Source organism: Lutra lutra, chromosome 9, assembly GCF_902655055.1.
Source record: "Lutra lutra chromosome 9, mLutLut1.2, whole genome shotgun sequence".
Classification (NCBI taxonomy): domain Eukaryota; kingdom Metazoa; phylum Chordata; class Mammalia; order Carnivora; family Mustelidae; genus Lutra; species Lutra lutra.
In genome coordinates, this window is record NC_062286.1 from 121,961,171 (window position 1) to 121,983,033 (window position 21,863).

Here is a 21,863-nt window from a genome sequence, read left to right on the forward strand (position 1 = left end):
TAATTATTTCCTTACAACAAATACCTAGAATGAAATTGTTGGGTTGGTTAACACTGACCCTAATTTGGTCTCCTGTATCAATTTACATTCCCATTTTCACATACCTTTATCATAACAAACCCTTACACAATGTTTTGTTCTTACATGTCTGATAGTCAAAAAAAAGCTTTCACTGCTCCATCAATTTGCCTTTAGGTTAAAGCAAGCTTAATCATGTGTGTGCTGTCTTCTCCTATGATTCTTCCAGTATTTCAGAGCCTATATTCATTAGCAGATGGCACTTTGAGAGAAAAACCAGATGGGAGGTCAGGGATTGACTAGGATCGTGCACTCAGCTGAAGGCAACGCAGACCCTCAAGTAAAGCACTGAGGGCAAGGGTGGGCATGTGAGAGCCCAGGGAAAACATTCGTGAAAGTAAGTTCTTTCAGAATCTCAGAAACTCAGAAATTCAGAAAATCCATTTATTATGGTATAATTTCATCTAACGAAACAGGAAACCGTAGCCTGATCTGCAGGTGTGAGGTACTTGAACCCCCCAGCCAAGTGACTAGACTGGGTCCAAGGACAATTCACTTGTTGTATCCCTTGGTAAAGACTGGTTGTGGAGAGATCACCCTTCACCAAAGATGCATCAACAAGAAAACAGCAAATGAGAGGCTTTTGGAAAAAAAAAATACATGGGCAACTCTGTCCCAAGATTTCAGAGGAGTAGAACTCTGAGAAGCAGCTACTGTAAGAAACAAAAGACAACATGACAAAGCCATTTGATAGTCTTGTTAGGATACAAGACACTACAGGCTCTATGAAGGAGTTGAAGTCTTTTTCCTTTGTGTGTGCAGACAATTTTAAAAAATAATTGGCATAGATTACTTTCGTGATCAAGAAAACATTAAAAAATCAACATACGCAATGTTCTGTTACCTACATGTCACAATTAACTGACTACTGTTGATTCTTTGAGATCCCAGGTGATTCTCTTCCTTCCTTCTATTTTTCTGTATTTTCCAAATTTTCTTTAATGAACATGTACCCCCTACTATAATGGAACTGGGGAGGATTTACCTTAAAAAAATTTCTTTACTTAGTATATTCTCCGGCTAACTACTTACATCCACTATTAAATCTTCAGCCTTCAGTTCAGATTCCAGCAATACGTCGGGTTTAGCATCAGCAATTTCCTTTGGAAGGTATTGATAGTCTTCCTAGAAAAGACAAGACTCCTCATACTAGAACCCCAGTTTTTCATCATCAAGTGTTTATGCCACAAAAGGTTCCCTCTCTGAAAATGGCACGTTAACTAGGAAAGTGGGTAGAGATAGCCTTAACAAATACATGGTTTCTGCTTCTGCCATCCTTCAAACAAACCACAATAGAATGATTCTAACAAAATTTTCATGTGAAAAAAAAATGGGGCATTGGCTTATTAGTAAAATAAGAGGAACGTGTTATGAGGCAGGGTGTGGTTATCAGTATGGCTCATGTTACTGGCTTTCTGGCAAAGAAAAAAAACCTTCCACAAGCAAGAGGGGAAAACAGATAAAGATATTTGGCAGGCACCATCTGGGAGAACCTGATATACTATGAATGAAGAAATTATGAACAGCAGATTCTTAGAGTTTCCGTGAAGCTCATGTAGATATCATATTTTGAGGCCACATTTTCTTGCCACTGGATCTGGCCAAAATTTTGCACCCCCCGCCCCCCTGACTTCTGGGATGAAAGAGTAAAGGTTCGGACTAAGTCAAACTTTGAATACTAACTGTGCTTCTATAGGCAAGTTATTTAATCTCCCCTAAGCCTCACTTCCTTCATCTACAGGACAGACCAAAGAACAAATTATTGATGAGAAGATTAAGTAAAAATGAATGTAAAGCACTTAGAACAGAGTTGTGGTATTATGATGGATTAATGGTTTCCTCTTGGAGGACAAATGGAAGAGAGAGACCTTTCACTACTGGAAAGGTGTTTGACAACTTAACTTACCCTTTTAATTTTTATTTTTCCCTTTGGCTTAGTCTCACCCACATACTTGTATAGATGACGGTATTCAATTTTTTTTAAAATCTCTCGTGCTTCATCCAGTTTGGGATCAGAAGAATATAAAATCTCCAGAAAAATGTTATCTGCCAATATGATAAAATTTCAGTTAGATTAAGATGAAAAAAAAAAAAAAAGGTTTAAGAAGACTCATATACTACTGTACTTCTAGAATGATTTCAAGTGGATGTTTACAAATGTAAGCACAGTAGAACATTTGAGGTCTTGGGTTTGCTTTACCATAATCTAGTGAATGGGAGAGGGTAGAGATGAAGCAAGACTTTACTGGAGTTGATGGCTTAAGGCTGGGTGATGGGTAAATAGGGGTGTATCAATTTGTTGTTGGATTTCATTTTCTTTTTTTTTTTTTTTTTAGTATTTTATTTATTTATTTGACAGACAGAGATCACAAGTAGGCAGAGAGGCAGGCAGAGAGAGAGGAGGAAGCAGGCTCCCTGCTGAGCAGAGAGCCTGATGTGGGGCTCAATCCCAGAACCCTGGGATCATGACCTGAGCCCAAGGCAGAGGCTTTAACCCACTGAGCCACCCAGGCACCCTGGGTTTCATTTTCTTAAAGAGAATGATATTTAAGTAATTATAAGGGGCGCCTGGTGGCTCACTGGGTTAAGCCTCTGCTTTCGGCTCAGGTCATGATCTCAGGGTTCTGGGATTGAGCCCCACATCAGGCTCTCTGCTCGGCAGGGAGCCTGCTTCCTCCTCTCTCTCTCTCTCTGCCTGCCTCTCTGCCCACTTGTGATCTCTGTTTGACAAATAAATAAATAAAACCCTTAAGTAATTATAAAATTATGTCTGACATCTGTTTTAAAACAGTGCAGTATTTTACAGGAGTGGCTGGATAGAGATAAAAGGTTTTATAAAGTTCCATTCCATGATAAAAGCAGAAGGTAGTTCTTTTTTTCTTTTAAGATTATATTTTAGGGGCACATGGGTGGCTCAGTGGGTTAAAGTCTACCTTCGGCTTGGATCATGATCCCAAGGTCTTGGGATCGAGTCCCGCATGGGGCTCTCTGCTTGGCAGGGAGCCTGATTCCCTCTCTCTCTCTGCTCCCCCTCTCTGCCTACTTGTGATCTCTGTCTGTCAAATAAATAAATAAAATCTTTAAAAAAAAAGATTCTATTTTATTTTTTAAGATTTTATTTTTGGGGTGCATGGGTGGCTCAGTCAGTTATACATCTGACTCCAACTCTTAGTTTCAGCTCAGATAATGATCCTCAGGATCATGGGATAGAGCCCAGTGTCATCGGGCTCTTCGCTAACCAGTGAGTCTGCTTCTCTCCCTCTGCCTCTCCCCCTCCACTTGCACTCTCTCTAAAAAAAAAAAAAAAAAAAAAAAAAAAAAAATTTTAAGTAATCTCTACACCTAATGTGGGGTTCAAACTTACAACCCTGAGATCAAGAGTCTCATGCCCTACTGAGTCAGCCAGGAGCCCCAGAAGTTAGTTCTTTTTCCTTTCTTTTATTCCTCCAACTTTTTACTTTGAAAAATTTCAAAATAAATTACCTTTTGCCTAAACTCATCAACTGTTAACATTTTTCTACATATGCATGTGCTGTGTATGTGTACACACAATTTTTTTGCACATTCAAATTTTTGATGAAATATTTGAAGATTACAGACATCAAGACCCTTCACTCCTAAATGCCTCTGCATGCATCTCCCAAGAACAAGAACATTGTCCTACATAACCACTATCAAGCGCCAAAAAATTACAGACTGATATAAAAATAACTAACATAACAGTCTATATTTGAATTTGCTTAATTGTTAAAATAATGCAATCTATGGATTTATGTTGCTGGATAGAGAAACCAATCAAGCATTATGGATGACATTAGTTGTCATACTCTTTAGTCTCCTTTAATCTAGAACTAGAATAATTCCTCTGACTTGTTTCATGATGTTGACATTTTAGAAAAGTTCAGACACTCATTTTGGGCAATATCCCACACTTTGAATTTATCTGTTTCTTTACCATTAGATTTAGGTTAAACACTCTTGTCAAGAACACTATATAAGGGATGTGCCTGGGTCAATGCAATAGGAATCACATAATGAGATGCTACCATTATTGGTTGTTAAATTCCGTCAGCTGGCTAAGGCAATAATCCCAGCTTTCTCTATTATAAATGTACTTTTCCTTTTGTAATTAACAAATAATCCACAGGGTAATATTCTGAGACTGTATGATTATCCCTATAAGGTTTCAACCAATGGTTTAACATTAACTGGTAATCCCTGACTGACTCAATTATTGCATTTTGCAAAATGAATTTTACTAAAGATGCTTTTTCTTGGCAAAATAAAATATTAACAGCCTGTCATTCACCTCACTGATGTGTATACATTCCTCCCCAATCGATCTATGGTTAACACATTCCTCATCCTCTCAGTGATGCTTTTTATAAGACATCTTTCCATCTATAGTTTTCATTATTTCTTTACATATTATTACATACACAGTTTGAAAAACAGCAATTTTACTTTAACATAATAAAACTGCACTTTTCTAATCCATGCCTTTAGCAACCCTATTCCCAGGTGAATTAATGGAATGCTTCCCCCATCACAGGATCTCACTTTATTTTTTTTTTTTTAAGTAATCTCTGCACCCAATGTGGGGCTCAAACTCAAAGCCCTAAAATCAAGAGTGATGTGCTGGGGCGCCTGGGTTCCCTAACTGGGAAGAAGCATGAGGGAACTTTCTAAGGAGAAGATAATGTTCTGTATCTTGCATTTGCCAAAACACTAGCAAATGTAAGATTTGTACCTTGTACAAATTGCATGTGAATTTTACATCAGAAGAAAAAAAAATCTATAAATAATTGTTGAACTTTAGTTAATCTGCATGCCAAGGGAGTTAAGGTAAAGTGTAGTGATATCTGCAATTTTTTTTTTTTAAGATTTTATTTATTTGACAGGGAGAGAAATCACAAGCACAGGGAGTGGCAGGCAGAGGGAAAGGGAGAAGGCTTCCCGTGCAGCAGGGAGTCTGATACAGGACTTGATCCCAGGTCTGTGGGGTCATGACCTGAGCTGAAGGCAGCTGCTAGACTGAGCCACCCAGGTGCCCCATGCAATTTACTTTAAAATACATCAAAATTGGGGCACCTGGGCAGCTCAGTTGGTTGAGCGTCTGACTCTTGGTTTCAGCTCAAGTCAGATCTCAGGGTCCTGGGATCAAGCCCCATGTTAGGCTCTGCACCCAACAGGGAGTTTGCTGAAGATCTCCACTCCCCTCATGTGTGCTTGTACATGCTCTCTCTCTCCCTAAAAAGAAATAAATAACTCTTTTTAAAAATAAAAAAAAAAACTTCACAATGCATCAGAAGTAAGATGGATTAATAAGATGGACAGATGGATGGTAACTTGCATAAGTAATAAAGCAAGTTCAGTAAATGCTAGAATTTAGGGGGTGAATGTACAAGTGTTCACTGTAAAATTCTTTCAACACTGTTGTATGTCTTCAACACTTCCCAGTAAGTGGGAAAAATCTTAAAAAATAAAACAAGAACTGGAAACTTTTATTTTATCTTATTTTAAAGATTATTTATTTATTTGAGAGAGAGATAGTGAGCACAAGCAGGCAGAGCAGCAGGCAGTGGGAGAGGGAGAAGTAGGCTCTCCGCTGAGCAGAGAGCCCAAGGTGGGACTCGATCTAGGACCCTGGGATCATGACCTGAGCTGAAGGCAGACACTTAACCGACTGAGCAACCCAGGTGCTCCAAGAACTGGAAACTTTTGGATAAAGTAAATTGACTTTTAGAAAAGCAACAAAGGTAATGAAGGCTCACATGGTCCTATTCCTTCCAGGTCATGTAGCTAAGGCCAATGAGGATTATAGGATGGCTCTGAATAGTATGTAAGAGAGATAAAATTATCCTTGTCTCAAATGATGACAGCTGCAAAGTCCATGTGCTTGTTCTCCCATATTCTGGCCAATAAAGCACAAAAATGTGACCTAATATTCTGTCTGGCATTTTTGACATTAACACAATATCCAAGAGCATAATCAGTGGACTCATCTCACTGAAGAGGGTAAAAGCGAGTTTGGGCATTAGAGAACCTTCACAGAGAGTGACAACTATGTATAATCATGTGGTAAGATCACATTAAACTGTATACTTTATGGTCTTTCAGTTAACCCAGAAGTGCATAAAATCCCCAATTCATTTCTTTTCACCAAGACATAGTAGAAACGTAATATAATGTTACAGGATAAATTGTTAGATTGGCTTCTGATGAAGACTGAAGATGACTTTTTTTTTTTTAAGATGACTTTTAGGGTACCTGGGTAGCTCAGTGGGTTAAAGCCTCTGCCTTCAGCTCAGGTCATGATCTCAGGGTCCTGGGATCAAGGCCTGCATTGGGCTCTCTGCTCAGCAGGGAGCCTGCTTCCCCCCTCCCCGCACCTGCCTCTCTGCCTACTTGTGATCTCTGTCAAATAAATAAATAAAAATCTTAAAAAAAAAAGGGGGGGGCACCTGGGTGGCTCCATTGTTAAGCATCTGCCTTCGGCTCAGGTCATCATCCCGGGGTCCTGGGATCAAGCCCCACATCAGGCTCTCTGTTCCATGGGAAGCCTGCTTCTCCCTCTCCCACTCCCCCTACTTCTGTTCCCTTTCTCACTTTGTCCCTCTCTGTCAAATAAATGAATAAAATCTTAAAAAAAAAATCCAAACAGCACATTAAAAAAAAGATGACTTTTTAAATATGGCATCACCTGCTTCATTATGAACCACAGTTTAAAATAGCTCCAGCTTGCTCAGACTGTTATATAACCTCAACTTTCATTCCTATCAGCACAATGGGAGGTTAATATCTACCATGATGTTATTAGAACAAAACACATCCTGCTTGTGTGTGATCTCTCTCAAATAAATAAATAAATAAAATATATATATATATGTGTGTGTGTGTGTGTGTTTATATGTATGTGTGTGTGTGTGTATATATATATATATATATATATATATAAATTTTTAAAAATCTTAAAAAAAACCCCACAGAAACAATTTAGATACACATTACCCCTTGAGAGTGGCTGTTTCATCAATCTAATTTAGATTAATTAAGAAGGAAAATCACTCGTTACATTATAAACCTTAAACACTAATGTACACGATGTTCTGAGTGTGCACAAAGATAGTTAATATGAGGAATCACTATTTCACTTCTAATTTTTTATTTACTTATGATTGGAAAATGACTAAAAAGTTACAAGTATAATAGGGACTCTGTATTACCTACATGCATATTTTTAAAGAATAATACATATAATTCTTTTTTTTTTAAAGATTTTATTTATTTATTTGACAGACAGAGATTACAAGTAGGCAGAGAGGCAGGCAGAGAGAGAGGAGGAAGCAGGCTCCCTGCTGAGCATAGAGCCCGATGTGGGGCTCGATTCCAGGACTCTGAGATCATGACCTGAGCCGAAGGCAGAGGCTTTAACCCACTGAGCCACCCAGGCGCCCCCATATAACTCTTTAATTTAAATTTTGTTTCTCTTGATTATATTTACTGAAATATATGTTAAGTCTGTCAAACTAAATGACTTGGGTTTGTATTTTGTACATACTGCCCCCCCCATTTCATTTCACTGGTAATTCATTTTTACTGTTCTATAAAAGTATCTAATCTGCGAATGGTTGGAAAGGAAGAACACTGGTTCTTCAAAGACAGTTTCAGAGTAACGGGTGTGGGTCTCATTCTAGCAGTGCGCTGCAGACAAGAATCAAATAGTGACGGAACAGGGGCACCTGGGTGGCTCAGTGGGTTAAAGCCTTGCCTTTAGCTCAGGTCATGATCCCAGGGTCCTGGGATCAAGCTCCCCATTGGGCTCTCTGCTCAGCAGGGAGCCTGCTTCCCTTCTTCTCTCACTGTCTGCCTCTCTGCCTACTTGTGATCTCTGTCAAATAAATAAAATCTTAAAAAAAAAAAAAGGTGACAGAACAGCAGTAGTATCACACAGAAAGCCCATGGAAAGGGATTTTGGCTGTCTTAGGCCACCGAGCTTGAGTTGCTTCTGCTCATTTTAAGACTCTCCAGCCTTTCCAGTGATTCTACGAGCTATGTGACTGCGTTCTAACTTTTTAAACAGAGTCAGTTTTGTGATATGCAACTGGTACAAACTTTTTAGTCTACTCCTTTTGGTTTGCTCATCTTTATTGCTCAGTCTGTACTTCCCCACATGAAAGAACCAGCTGCAACTCCTTCACCTCCCACTTCCCACCCTAAGCTGCAGGTTTCATTTCTGCTGAAGTGCGGCAAAATATTCCTGGTTCCCTGTGTTTTACAACAAAAATAATGTTAAAAGGGCAAATCTGCTATTAGTCCAGCTGTATTGTTAAGTTAAATAATAGTAAATATTGAGTACTTACATGCCAAGTACTATATACTAGGTGTTATACCTCATTTAAATACTACAACAAAACTGTATGTGAGATAACAATACTCCCATTTTATAGATGAGGAAACTAAGGGTCAGAGAGGTTAAACAACTTTATCAAGGTTATATGGTTAAAATCGCTTCTCAATTTTGGAATCGAGATAAAACTCGATTCCAAAAGCATATAATCACTTGAGAAGCTAAAGATATTGGAATGTTTAGAAAATAACCCACTCAGCTTGCACTTTATCTGAGATGGACCACCTATATTACCTACTGGTTCTTACCTGTTAGCTTTGTGAAGGCTTCCATGTCATCAATTGCTGTAGAGATGTGATACTTTTTTCCTTCAGCACCTGTAATCTCCATGTAGGGGTCTGCTTTGAGGAAAGCACTTGTAATCCTAAAGATCATTGCATAAAAATTTATGTTTATGAGAAAATTTGAGTATTTGCTTAATGCTCACGCTTGAAGTTAAAGAAATCTTTCTACTTCAAAGAAGTAAAATCCTGAGACATGATGTTCTAAAGACAACTGTTTTTGGATCCTACATAAATGCATAAATAAGCCTATGGTGATTTGTGGGCTACCATGTTTACTGTGACCCAGCATAATGTTGCGCTCTAGATAACATTATCTTATTTAATCTTTCCAACAAGATAGACATAATCAGCCTCAATTTTACAGAGGCAGATATGAAGTAATTTTCATTTAACCAAGTTAGGAAGAAGTAGTACCAGGCTTTGCACCTAGATGTCTCTGACTCTCTGAATTAAAAACAAACAAAAACTTCTCATCAAAGGAACAACCCCATACAAATGGGTGAATGTATTCTAACTAGTCTGCTCATGTCAAGTTAAAACTATTTCAGAGACATGGAATTAACTCACACTCTACTTTCGAGAACTCTTCATGGGTCTGTGAGTCTCACAGAGATGTATGGCTCTACTTTTATCTACCTGGCTGAACTTTTCTGCTATGGTTCTCACTGGGTCGGGGAGAAGAAGTGAAATTCCTATTGGTTTTGCTATTTTCTACTAATTTTGATAAATAACCGACACGGTGAGGATAGACATTAATCTTAATTCAAAATTAATGTTTGTCATTAGTTTCAGAGTGTCAATTATTCATGTCTTATCTCCCACCTTGATCCTAATGTCTGGCACATAAGCAACTGCCTCTGGGGAGGTCTGAGCCATTGCCCCTTCATGTCTTGCTGAACCCAACTCTTCCACACTACATCTATCCCCTTTATTCATTCTCCTCTTTTTCCTCCAAGTTTACTTTTTGCTAGTTTTTGTTGTATTAAGGGAACCATTTCACATTTATTCACTTAAAGTTCACTTAAAATTTGCTTGAATTCACCTAGAAAGCTCAACTTGACCCAAGAATGATCTAACAAAGCATCACAAAAAATTTTATAGGGAAATAACAGTTGAATTTCTTACATTGTATCAATGATGTTGCCAATTTTGTGTTGATAAGCTCTGCGGTGCAAAGAGTTGCGAATATGGAACATGTCATATAGATTCCCAACCTCCTGCAGGAAAACATAAAATAAATATTAATGCAGGATCAGGTTCTGTTACCCTTGTTAGTAGACAAGTACACAGGACAAGGAAAAGGGATGGTGACAGACAGACAAGAAAGCTATGCACAGGAGCTACCTCATTAAAATTCCTGAACCCATTAAAAAACAGGAGAGTAAAACATTTCTTGGTTTGCAACGTTTCTTCTTAGTAACAAAATCTATTGCTTTAACTCTGTAGCAGGATGTTTTAGGCTTCAGTATGTTTTTTAATCTCAACAAGTCTAGAAATTAGGCATCATTCTTCTTATATTCTTTATTCTCAAAAGAAAGACTTTTTCTTTTTCTTTTTTTTTTTTTTTTAAAGATTTTATGTATTTGACAGAGTGAGAGAATGCGGAAGCAGAGGGAAAGCAGGCAGAGGGAGAAGCAGGCTCCCCGCTGAGCAAGGGAGTCGATTCTAGGACTGTGGGATCATTACCTGAGCCGAAGGCAGACACTTAACCATCTGAGCCACCCAGGTATCCCAAAGAAAGACTTTCTGTAGTATAATGCCATACTACTCTTTAGTTACATGACTCTAATCTAGCAAGGACCTAATGATTTATTATTTTACCTATTATGAAACATTAATATAGATCACTAACTACGGTTAAGGATGAGACTTGAGTCAAACTTCCTGGGCTGAAATTCTAGTTCTGCCATTTATTAACTCTATGTCTTCTCTGTGCTTCAACTTGCTCACCTGTTAAGTGGCATAAGAATAGTATCTATTTTATAGGGTTGTGAGGACTGAGTTAATCCACCTAAAGCATTTAAAACAGTGCGTAGCACAACACTCAATAAATGTCTGTTGTAATTTTGTTATTTTTTAACAATGCAGAAAATGAAAAGAACTTTATGATACTTATAAGTGCTAAGCGTAAAGTAAAAAGATTGATAATTTACCAGGTTGTGATTTTCCCAAATTATTGAATGATTACTTCTAGACCTCGAACTAGGAACAACACCTTCTTTATTGTTCCTTTGACATAGCTCACCTTATCTCTAGGACAAATACGCTTCCCATTCTCTACTTCACAGACACGGGCAAATTTAATAAAGCGCTTGTAGTCAAAATTATTTTGGAATCCAAGATGATGGCAGTCCCTGGAAAGATTCCAAAGCAGAGAGATGAAATTCTTCAATGAGGAAACTGTACCTTAAATATTAACATTAAATGTACCCAAGGATTTCATTTTTTTATTTATTTAAATAAAAATAAAATATATTTAAGTGATATAAGGATTTTAGCCAATTTTTCTGAAATGTTCAGTGCGTACCTGGCAAAATAATCCCATTTGTCCACATCGATGCCAGTTCTTTTATTGGCCACTATCTCATAAAGGAAGCTTTTCTCTTTAGGACGCCCTTTATATGGCCACTAGAAGACAAGAAAACTCACCGTGGTTTTAGGATACGAACCATATCTATTTACAAGCAAAGCAAAGCAACTGTGTTAACCTAAAAATTATAAACAGATACTTTAATGGGAATGTGAGATAACTTAGAAGGTTCTACTTTTTCCTTCTTCCACTTAATTCCTAAACTAGTAGAAAAAGGAAAAGAAATGCTAAGGTAGGGGCGCCTGGGTGGCTCAGTGGGTTAGGCCACTGCCTTCGGCTCAGGTCATGATCTCAGGGTCCTGGGATCGAGTCCCGCATCGGGCTCTTTGCTCAGTAGGGAGCCTGCTTCCCTCTCTCCCTCTCCGCCTGCCTCTTTGTCTACTTGTGATCTCTCTCTGTCAAATAAATAAATAAAATCTTAAAAAAAAAAAAAAGAAATGCTAAGGTATGTGATATCCTATTAATATTAAACCTTGTGCCATTGAAAGGATCCTAACTCATTGCATTTATTTATTTATTTATTTTTAAGATTTTTATTTACTTATTTGACAGACAGAGATCACAAGTAGGCAGAGAGGCAGGCAGTGAGAGAGGAGGAAGCAGGCTCCCCAAGGAGCAGAGAGCCCGATGCGGGGCTCGATCCCAGGACTCTGGGATCATGACCTGAGCCGAAGGCAGAAGCTTTAACCCACTGAGCCACCCAGGTGCCCCTCATTGCATTTCTGATAACCAACATCTTTCTTCTTTTCTTAGCTTGAAAGTTTCTTTAAAATATAAAATTTAATTATAAACTGGTAAGAATGTCCCTCATATGCTAATGCTTAAATTCATGCATGAAAATAGTATTATCAAAGTAGTTACACATCAAGGCTAAATGAAATGATTCAGCCCCACGAGCCCCCACATCATGCTCCCTGCTCAGCACGGAGACTGCTATTCCCGCTCCCTCTGCAGCTCCTCCTGCTTATGTGCTCTCTCTCTCTATCAAATAAATAAAATCTTTTTTAAAAAAGGATTTTTGAAGCTCCCATATTTTGGGAATAGAATATTTGCTTCAAAATCCAGCTCTTCACCTTACATTTTACAAATAGATTTGTATATACTCACTGAAAAAAACTTAAACTCAGAGGGAAAATTATTTTTCAACTTCTTTTTTATTATTTATTTTTAAAGGTATTTTATTTATTTATTTGAGAGAGAGAGCAAGCATGAGCAGGAGGAGGGGAAGAGGAAGAAGCAGACTCCCTGCTGAGCAGGACGCTTGATCCCAGAACCCTGGGATCATGACCTGGGCAGAAGGCAGATGCTTAACCAACTGGGCCACCCAGGTGCCCCATTTATCTATCTCTCTATCTCTCTATCTAAAGGGGGAGGGGCAGATGGAGAAGGAGAGACAGAATCCCAAGTAGGCTCCATGCCCAGTGCAGAGTCTGACCTGGGGCTCAGTCCCATGACCCTGAGATCATGACCTGAGCCTAAACCAAGAGTTGGCCACTTAATCAACCAAGCCACCCAGTTGTTAAGTGTCTGCCTTCGGCTCAGGTCATGATCCCAGGGTCCTGGGATCGAGCCCCACATCAGGCTCCCTGCTTGGTGGGAAGCTTGCTTCTCTCTCTCCTACTCCCCCTGCTTGTGTTCCCTCTTTCACTGTCTCCCTGTCAAATAAATGGATAAAATCTTTAAAAACAACAACAGCAAAAACGAACACACACACAAAAAAAAAAAAACAAAAAACAAGCCACCCAGGTGCCCCTCAGCTTCTTTTTAATTAAAACAAACAAACAAACAAAAAACCTAAACTTTCCTTTGAACTATTCAACTTTTTTTCTAGCTCCTCATATATCTAAATATTTCAGATGCGATTTTTTTTTTAAGATTTTATTTATTTGACAGACAGAGATCACAAATAGGCAGAGAGGCAGGCAGAGAGAGAGGGGGAAGCAGGCTTCCACTGAGAGACCCTGGGATCATGATCTGATCCGAAGGCAGAGGCTTTAACCCACTGAGCCACCCAGGCGCCCAAGATGCTATTTTTTTAATAATTTTATTTTTTTCTCTTCTTTTTAAATTTCCTTTTCTGAGCTCTGCCTCCTCTTATCCTTTCCTCCCCCCACTTCCCATTCCCTCCCATCTTTCCCCCCAGCACTCAAACATGTTAATTTTAATGGAGAAACAAGACACATACCTCTACATTTTCCAAACATTACCTCTGGCTCCTATATAGAATACTGCATATATATTCACCAAAAAATAGTTACACATGTATTTTAACTTGGGGAGGGGTAACTTCTAAAGATCTCAGTTAAGAGATTTAAAAAAAAATAGATAAGCCTTTCATTTTTTTGTATTAAAGAGTAGAAACATATAATGTATTTTATCACTTAGTCTCCCTAAAATAGCCAAATATCTCTTTTCTTTCTTTTTTTTAAATTAAATTTTTTAATTTTTTTATAAACATATAATGTATTTTTATCCCCAGGGGTACAGGTCTGTGAATCGCCAGGTTTATATACTTCACAGCACTCAACATAGTACATACCCTCCCCAATGTCCATAACCCCACCCCCCTCCCCTCTAAATATCTCTTTTCAAATAGCTCTGAAGGAAACTAGGAAAGACTAGATGGGAAACAGTCAATTCAAATTAAGTGGTACAAAAACTTACCGAAGAATCTTTGATTGGTGATTCAAGTGGTCCTACAATTTGTTCCTTGATAAAGCAAATGTCTTCTTCAGGGACAAGACCGTAGTATTTCATGGCTGCTTTGAGTCCATTAGAATTAACGAGGTGCTCAAACATCATCACTGAGCCCTGTTCATGCTAAGAAAAGTCAACACAATATGGTCTGTTATAGACTCCAGTGCATTAGGGACCCCAGAAAATCCAAATTATTCTTGATTCGAGATAATTCAAAGATAAATTTCTACTGCATGTTAATTATCTAGCTTTCGACTACTGTCTTGCAGATATTTTCTTTTTAAAGTAGGCTACACACCCAGCAGGGAGCTCAATGCAGGGCTTTAACTCATGATCCTGAGATCCAGACCTGAGCTGAGAGCAAGAGTCAGATGCCTAACCAGCTGAGCACCCAGGCACCCCTTGCAGATATTTTTAAAAACCTGTCAAATTTGTCTGTATTTTACTAGCTTATAAACATTTTACATATCATGTTCATTATTATTTCATAAATATATTTAATACGGGGCACCTGGGTGGCTCAGTCAATTAAGTATCTGCCTTCGGCTGAGGTCATGATCCCAGGGTCCTGGGATGGAGCCCCTCTTCAGGCTCCTTGACCAATGAAGAGCCTGCTTCTCCCTCTGCCTGCCTGCCTGCTGCTTCCCTGTTTGTGCACTTGCTCTCTCTCTCTCACTCTGTCAAATAAATAAAATCTTTAAAAAAAAAAAGTAATAAATATATTTAATGAGATATAATCATTTACAGCACAGAAGTACTGCACAGATATGATACAGAAGAATATTACCCAGTCACACAGTAGAATCCTGTTTGAATGAGCATCACTATAAAATTCAGTTCAGTTGAGGGGCCTGGCTGGCTGAATTGGTGGAGCAATCTCAATCTTGGGTTGTGAGTTCAACCCCAACATGGGGTGTGAAACCTACTTAAAATAAAATTAAAAATTTCAAAAAAGGGGTGCCTGGGTGGCTCAGTGGATTAAGCTTCTGCCTTCGGCTCAGGTCATGATCTTAGGGTCCTAGTATCAAGCCCCGCATCGGGCTCTCTGCTCGGCAGGGAGCTTGCTTCCCCCTCTCTCTCTGCCTGCCTCTCTGCCTACTTGTGATCTTTCTCTCTATGACATATAAATAAATAAAATCTTTAAAAAAAATTTTTTTTTCAAAAAAAAAAAAATCAGCTCTATTGTTTCACCAACCTTGAAACATCAAGTTACAAATTCTGTCAGCACTTCCATCTAGTGGCAAAACGTGGTAACTGCAAACTTGCCAGTAAAAACCAAAGTGTTTTGGAGCTCTGAGGTCAACATCTACATGGGAATCTTGAACTAGCCTCTTTCTATTCCTCTGTCTCTGTTCACTCACTCATAACTGTAAAGATCAAATGATCCCCTGAAGACATTGGTGCCATCACAGGTCTTACCAAAAACTGATTCAGTATGAAAACAAAACACCTGGGTGGACCTATAACTATTTTTTAAAAAGTGAATAAGATGCATATTAATTATAAAGAGAACAAACAGTTAAAGTTTATAGTGGAGAAATCTGGTAAACATTGCCTTAATGAAATGATCAAAGTTAGTATCACCAGCAATGTGCTAAACAGATTTTATGTGCCTCTGATGTGAAATACTAAGAAGATATAATGTGACATTCTACTGAAAATACATACTCTGACAGTATGCCTCAGAAAACTGCAAACATCAGACAAAATGAGGGACATTCCAGAAACAACTCAACTATACTCTTCAAAAATAACAAGGTTGTAAAAGATAAAGACTGAAGACTTATTCCAGATCAAAAGGAGAGTAAAAAGAAATCACAACTAAGTAGTATGTATGGACCAGGGAGGGGGAAAAAAGTTTTCTTCCTCCTTTTCTATATGAACAATTGGTGCAATTTGAAAGGAAGTAAAAATTAGATAATAGTGGGGCGCCTGGGTGGCTCAGTGGGTTAAGCCGCTGCCTTCGGCTCAGGTCATGATCCCAGGTCCTGGGTTCAAGCCCCGCATCGGGCTTTCTGCTCAGCAGGGAGCCTGCTTCCTCCTCTCTCTCTGCCTGCCTCTCTGCTTACTTGTGATTTCTCTCTGTCAAATAAATAAATAAAAATCTTTAAAAATTAGATAATAGGGGACGCCTGGGTGGCTCAGTTGGTTAAGCAGCTGCCTTCGGCTCAGGTCACGATCCCAAGTCCTGGGATCGAGTCCCGCATCGGGCTCCTTGCTCAGCAGGGAGCCTGCTTCTCCCTCTGCCTCTGCCTGCCATTCTGTCTGCCTGCACTCGCTCTCTCTCCCTCTCTCTCTGACAAATAAATAAAATCTTTAAAAAAAAAATTAGATAATAGTATAGCACCAATATTAATTTCCTGATTTTGGTACTTGTACCAGGGTTATGTAAAAGAGTGTTCTTGTTTTTAGGAAATACCCACTGAAGTATTAGGAATGAAGGGGTTTGTGTACAACTTACTTTGAAATGGTTCAGAAAAGATTTTTATTACGTAATCTCTACACCCCATATGGGGCTCAAACTCATAAGCCAGAGATCAAGAGTCCCATGCTCCACTGACTGAGCCAGCCAGGTACCCCCCAAAAATGTATATATTACAGAAAAATTTAAGTCCCCCAAAGATAGTATGGACAAGAGCAAGGAAAATTATAAACAACTCAGGAGTAAATATAACAAAAGATGTATAAAGTCTTTATGGAGAAAATTATAAAATTTATAATACAAGAGAAAAGGGCCAAAGATATTCAATAAAAGAACAGGGTGTGAACAATGATCCTACCAACTATCAAGACTTATGATAAAGTAATAGTAATTAAGAAAGTGTGGAATGGGGCACCTGGGTGAGTCAGTGGTTGTGTGTCTGACTCATGATTTCAGCTTGGGGGGTGATCTTGGGATCATGGGACTGAGCCCCATGTTGGGCTCCCCACTCAGTGTGGAGTCTGTTTGGGATTCTGTCTTTCCCTCTGCCCCTCCCCTGCTCCTGTGCTCTCTCTCCCTCAAATAAATAAATAAATCTTTAAAAGAATAAATATAAAAATAAAAGAACAAAAATAAATAAATAGGGATGCCTAGGTGGCTCAGTCAGGTAGACTTCTGACTCTTGATTTTAACTTTGGTCATGATCTTCTGGGTCATGGAATCTGCTCTCAGTAAAGGGGTCTGCTTGGGGACTCTCTCTCTCTCTGGCCCTCCCTCCTCTCTCTCTCTCAAAATAAATAAATCTTAAAAAAAAAAAACCCATAAAAATAAATAGAATCCTAAAGTGAAAAGCCAAAATATTTTTAACTTTAATTTTTTAAAGTTTATTTATTTACATAATCTTCACACCCAATGTGGGGCTTGAACTCAAAACCATTGAGATCAAGAGCTGCATACTCTAGTGACTGAGCCAGCCACCCAGGCAGCCGTAAAGGCCAATTTTTTTTTTTTTAAGATGTACTTATTTATTTCAGAGACAGAGTACAAGTGGGAGAGGCAGAAGGAAAGAGAATCTCAAGCAGACTCAGTGCCAAGCAAGGAGCCCCACATTGGTCTTGATTCCATGACCCGGAAAATCAGGGTCTGAGCTGAAACCAAGAGTCAGACCCTAACTGACTATGCCATCCAAACACCCCTATTTATTTATTTTTACTCTTTTTGTTGTTGTTGTTTAAGATTTTATTTTTTATTTGACAGAAAGAGAGACAGAGAGAAAAATACAAAGTCTTTAAAAAATGAAGACTTGGAAATCAGGGTGCCTTGATCTCAGGGTTCTGAGTTCAAGCCCCATGTTGGGTGTGGTGCCTACTTTAAAAAATAAATACAAAGACTTGCAAATGGCTGAATAGATCCTATTTAGATCAGTCTTGCTGAAGAAAACAACTATTAAGTCTGGACAATCTCCTACAGGTACTGGACAGTGACCAAAAGTGAACAGATGTGAGAAGGAAGTTAACACTTGGAAGAAAAAAGCCTTGGGCAACATGCCAGTTCTTTCATGGCCTGTAGCATGAAGTCCCAAGGCAGCAAAACTACAGAGAAACTACCCATCTTAGTTGAAGAACTAGAATACTTCATCAGAATTTAAAATTTGTTTCTCAAAAGGCACCGTTAGAAAAAATGAATTGGCAAGTTCCAGACATGAGAAAAATCTTCACAATTTATATAACTATTATACACACACATACACACACACACACACACACACACACACACACACACACTACATACACTATTTTATATATATAGTTAAATCATATACATATATAATTACTCAAATCAACAATTAAAAGGCAAACAATCATATTTTTAAATGGGCTAATGTTGAAAGAACTCTTCATGAAAGATATATCAATAAAGCACAGGGGCACCTGGGTGACTCAGTTGGTTAAATGTCTGCCTTCAGCTCAGGTCACGATCTCAGAAGTCTGGGATTGAGCCCCACATCAGGCTCCTTGCTCAGAGGGAGCCTGCTTCTCCCTCTCCTCCCCATTTGTGCTCTCTCTAGTTATCTGTCACTATCTGTCTCTCTCTCTCAAATAAATAAATAAAATCTTTAAAAAAAATAACTACAGGAAATGGTATTCAATGTATATCAAAGAATGTCAATTAAAAACAAAAAACAAAAAACCAAAAACCCCCACCTAAACCCCACAAAACACCACTGACACTTATTAGGCAAATCTAAAAAACCAAATGTTGGGCGCCTGGGTGGCTCAGTGGGTTAAGCCTCTGCCTTCGGCTCAGGTCATGGTCTCAGGGTCCTGGGATCGAGGCCCGCATCGGGCTCTCTGCTCAGCGGGGAGCCTGCTTTCTCCTCTCTCTCTCTATGCCTGCCTCTCTGCATACTTGTGATCTCTCTCTCTGTTTCAAATAAATAAATAAAATCTTTAAAAAAAAAAAATAATAAAAATAAAAAACCAAATGTTAATGAGGCTACGGAACAGGAAATCTCCCACACTCCTGACAGAGCATAACAGGGTACAGTATGGGAGAGGTCGAGGAGTTTCTTACAAAGCAAACATGCATCTACTTTATGATCTGGTACTTGTAGGCATTTTACCTAAAATAAATGAAGACATTTTCCATGAAAATCATGTACAGTGATGTGTATAGCAACCTCATTTGTAATTGTCAAAAAGTGAAAACAACCCAAATTCTATCAAAGGGGAAAAGGATAACCCAATCACAACTTACCCATACAACGGAACAGTTAACTCAGCAATAAGCCAGGGATTAAGAGGTGATGCACGCAACATGAAGGAAACTCACAATCATCATGTTGTGTATGAATAAAAGCAAGACACAAGAGAGTATCTGTGAAATGATTCTACTAATATTAAATCTAAGAACAGGCAAAGCTAAGCTATGTTTATAAAAATCCAGAGGAGGGAGAGGCGGGCATTGACTTAGAAAGGCATAAGAGAATTTCCCAAGAAGATGAAGACATTCCATATCTTGACTTGGGTAGTGGTTACCTGGATGTATACAACCGCCCAAATTCATGAACCAGGGTCTCGGACTGGCTCAGTCAGTGGAGTATGCGACTCTTGATCTTGGGGTTATGAGTTTGAGCCCCATGTTAGGTGTAGAGATGTCTTAAAATAAACAAACAAACTTTAAAAAATTTTATTGAACTGTACACTTAAGATCAGTACAACTTACTGTATGTGAATATAGTTTTTTTCTTTCTTTAAAAGAAAAAAAATAGGGGCACCTGGTTGGCCCAGTTGGTGAAGCATGTGACTCTTGATCTTGGGATCAAGAGTTCAAGCCCCACATTGGGTGTAGCTGTTACTTAAGAAAAGTAAAAATTTTTTTTAAATTTTATTTATTTATTTATTTGACACAGAGAGATATCACAAGTAGGTGGAGAGGCAGGCAGAGAGAGAGAGAGGAAGAAGCAGGCTCCCCGCTGAGCAGAGAGCCCGATGCGGGGCTCGATCCCAGGACCCTGGGATCATGACCCGAGCTGAAGGCAGAGGCTTTAACCCACTGAGCCACCCAGGCGCCCCTTGAAAAGTAAAATATTTTTTAAAAAGAAAGAAAATAGAGGTTGACATGGAAGAACCAACCATTCAGCACATACTAATATCCTTTTCTACTCCAGGTTCCAGAAATATAATGTGGCAAAAAATGGAAGCCAGCTTAACTTCACTTTTCAAAAACTGATTCCAAAGACATGGGTCTGCATATCCTTAATTATAAAATAGTTAATATAAATGATAGTTAATATAAATGATGAAACTTGCCTGGTATTGGCTATTTCATGATAAAGAAAAAGTAAGTTAAAAAGGAGCTGGCCTTTTAATTTTTTCAACAGTGTGATAGAACAGTAAGAGCATTAAATTAGCACCTAGAGGGGCGCCTGGGTGGCTCAGTGGGTTAAGCCACTGCCTTCGGCTCGGGTCATGATCTCAGGGTCCTGGGATCGAGCCCCACATCGGGCTCTCTGCTCAGCGGGGAGCCTGCTTCCCCCTCTCTCTCTCTGCCTGCCTCTCTGCCTGCTTGTGATCTCTCTCTCTGTCACATAAAAAAATAATAAAAAAAAAAAAAATTAAAAAATTAGCACCTAGAGGGACAACTGGGTGGCTCAGGCAGTTAAGCATCAGCCTTTGGGTCAGGTCGTGATCTTGGGGTCCTGGGACTGAACCCCGAGTTTCCTGCTCAGCAGGGAGTCCACTTCTTCCTGTCCCTCTGCACCTCCACCCCACTTGTGGTCTGTTTGTGTCTCTCTCATATAAAAAAATAAAATCTTTTTTAAAAAATTAGCAGCTAGGGGCTCCTGGGTGGCTCAGTGGGTTGAGCCTCTGCCTTCAGCTCAGGTCATGATCTCAGGGTCCTGGGATCGAGCCCAGCATCAGGCTCGCTGCTCAGCTGGGAGCCTGCTTCCCATACTCTCTTTGCCTGCCTCTCTGCCTACTGGTGATCTCTCTCTCTGTCAAATAAATAAATAAATTTTTTTTAAAAATTAGCAGCTAGAAAACCTGGTTTTCTAGTGCTGGCTCTACCATTTAAAAGCTTTGTGATTAAAAAAAAAAAAGATTTATTTATTTATTTGAGAGAGAGAGACAAAGAGAGAGAGCGTGTGAGCCAGGGGAAGAGGCAAAAGGAGAGGAAATAGACTCCTCCCTCAGCAAAGTGGGGCGAAATCTCACCACCAAGAGATAATGATCTGAGTGGAAACCAAGAGTTGTTCACTTAACTGAGTAGCAACCAGGTGCCCCAAGCTTTGTGATTGTTTTGTATATCAATACACCTTTGTGAGCTTCAAGTTCCTTTACACTTATAAAAATGTAGATAATGGAGGTGCCTGGGTGGCTCAGTGGGTTTAGCCTCTGACTTTGGCTTGGGTCGTGATCTCAGGGTCCTGGGATCAAGCCCCACAACAGGCTCTCTGTTCAGCGGGGAGCCTGCTTCCTCCTCTCTCTCTGCCTGCCTCTCTGCCTCCTTGTGATCTCTCTCTCTCTGTGTCAAATAGATAAATAAGATCTTTTAAAAAAAATGTAGGTAATGATTCTTTCCTTAAAGACTATTGGGAGATCAAATGAAATATATATTAGTATACTGTAATGGGGAAGTATACTATCACACAGCAGTGGTTGCTTGAATATAGGACTACGTACCGTCCATTTCACATCTGGGCGAGCAAGTGGAATAAATCTTCCATCAAACATATGTGAAAATGGCCCATGACCTTAAAAACAAAAGCAGTCTTAGAACAAGGAAACTGTTTTTAAGGTGGCAAAAGATGAATCTATTTTTTTAATCTTTTAAGCTTAACTTGAAAACCAACGGAAATCTATAAGTACATCAGAAAAT

The 21,863-nt window shown here is 39.0% G+C and overlaps 1 protein-coding gene across 1 annotated transcript in view; it reads right to left on the bottom strand.

The window, feature by feature from the left end:
• The window catches only part of SAMHD1 (SAM and HD domain containing deoxynucleoside triphosphate triphosphohydrolase 1), a 58,386-nt gene that overhangs the window by 10,392 nt on the left and 26,131 nt on the right, over window positions 1-21,863 (bottom strand). The window contains exons 6-13 of the mRNA XM_047744764.1: window positions 21,668-21,738; window positions 14,027-14,182; window positions 11,300-11,400; window positions 11,018-11,126; window positions 9,898-9,989; window positions 8,737-8,852; window positions 1,985-2,124; window positions 1,111-1,203 (exon numbers count right to left, since the gene is read on the bottom strand). Coding sequence (XP_047600720.1) covers window positions 1,111-1,203; window positions 1,985-2,124; window positions 8,737-8,852; window positions 9,898-9,989; window positions 11,018-11,126; window positions 11,300-11,400; window positions 14,027-14,182; window positions 21,668-21,738 — 878 coding nt within the window. The remainder of the gene's footprint in view (window positions 1-1,110; window positions 1,204-1,984; window positions 2,125-8,736; window positions 8,853-9,897; window positions 9,990-11,017; window positions 11,127-11,299; window positions 11,401-14,026; window positions 14,183-21,667; window positions 21,739-21,863) is intronic.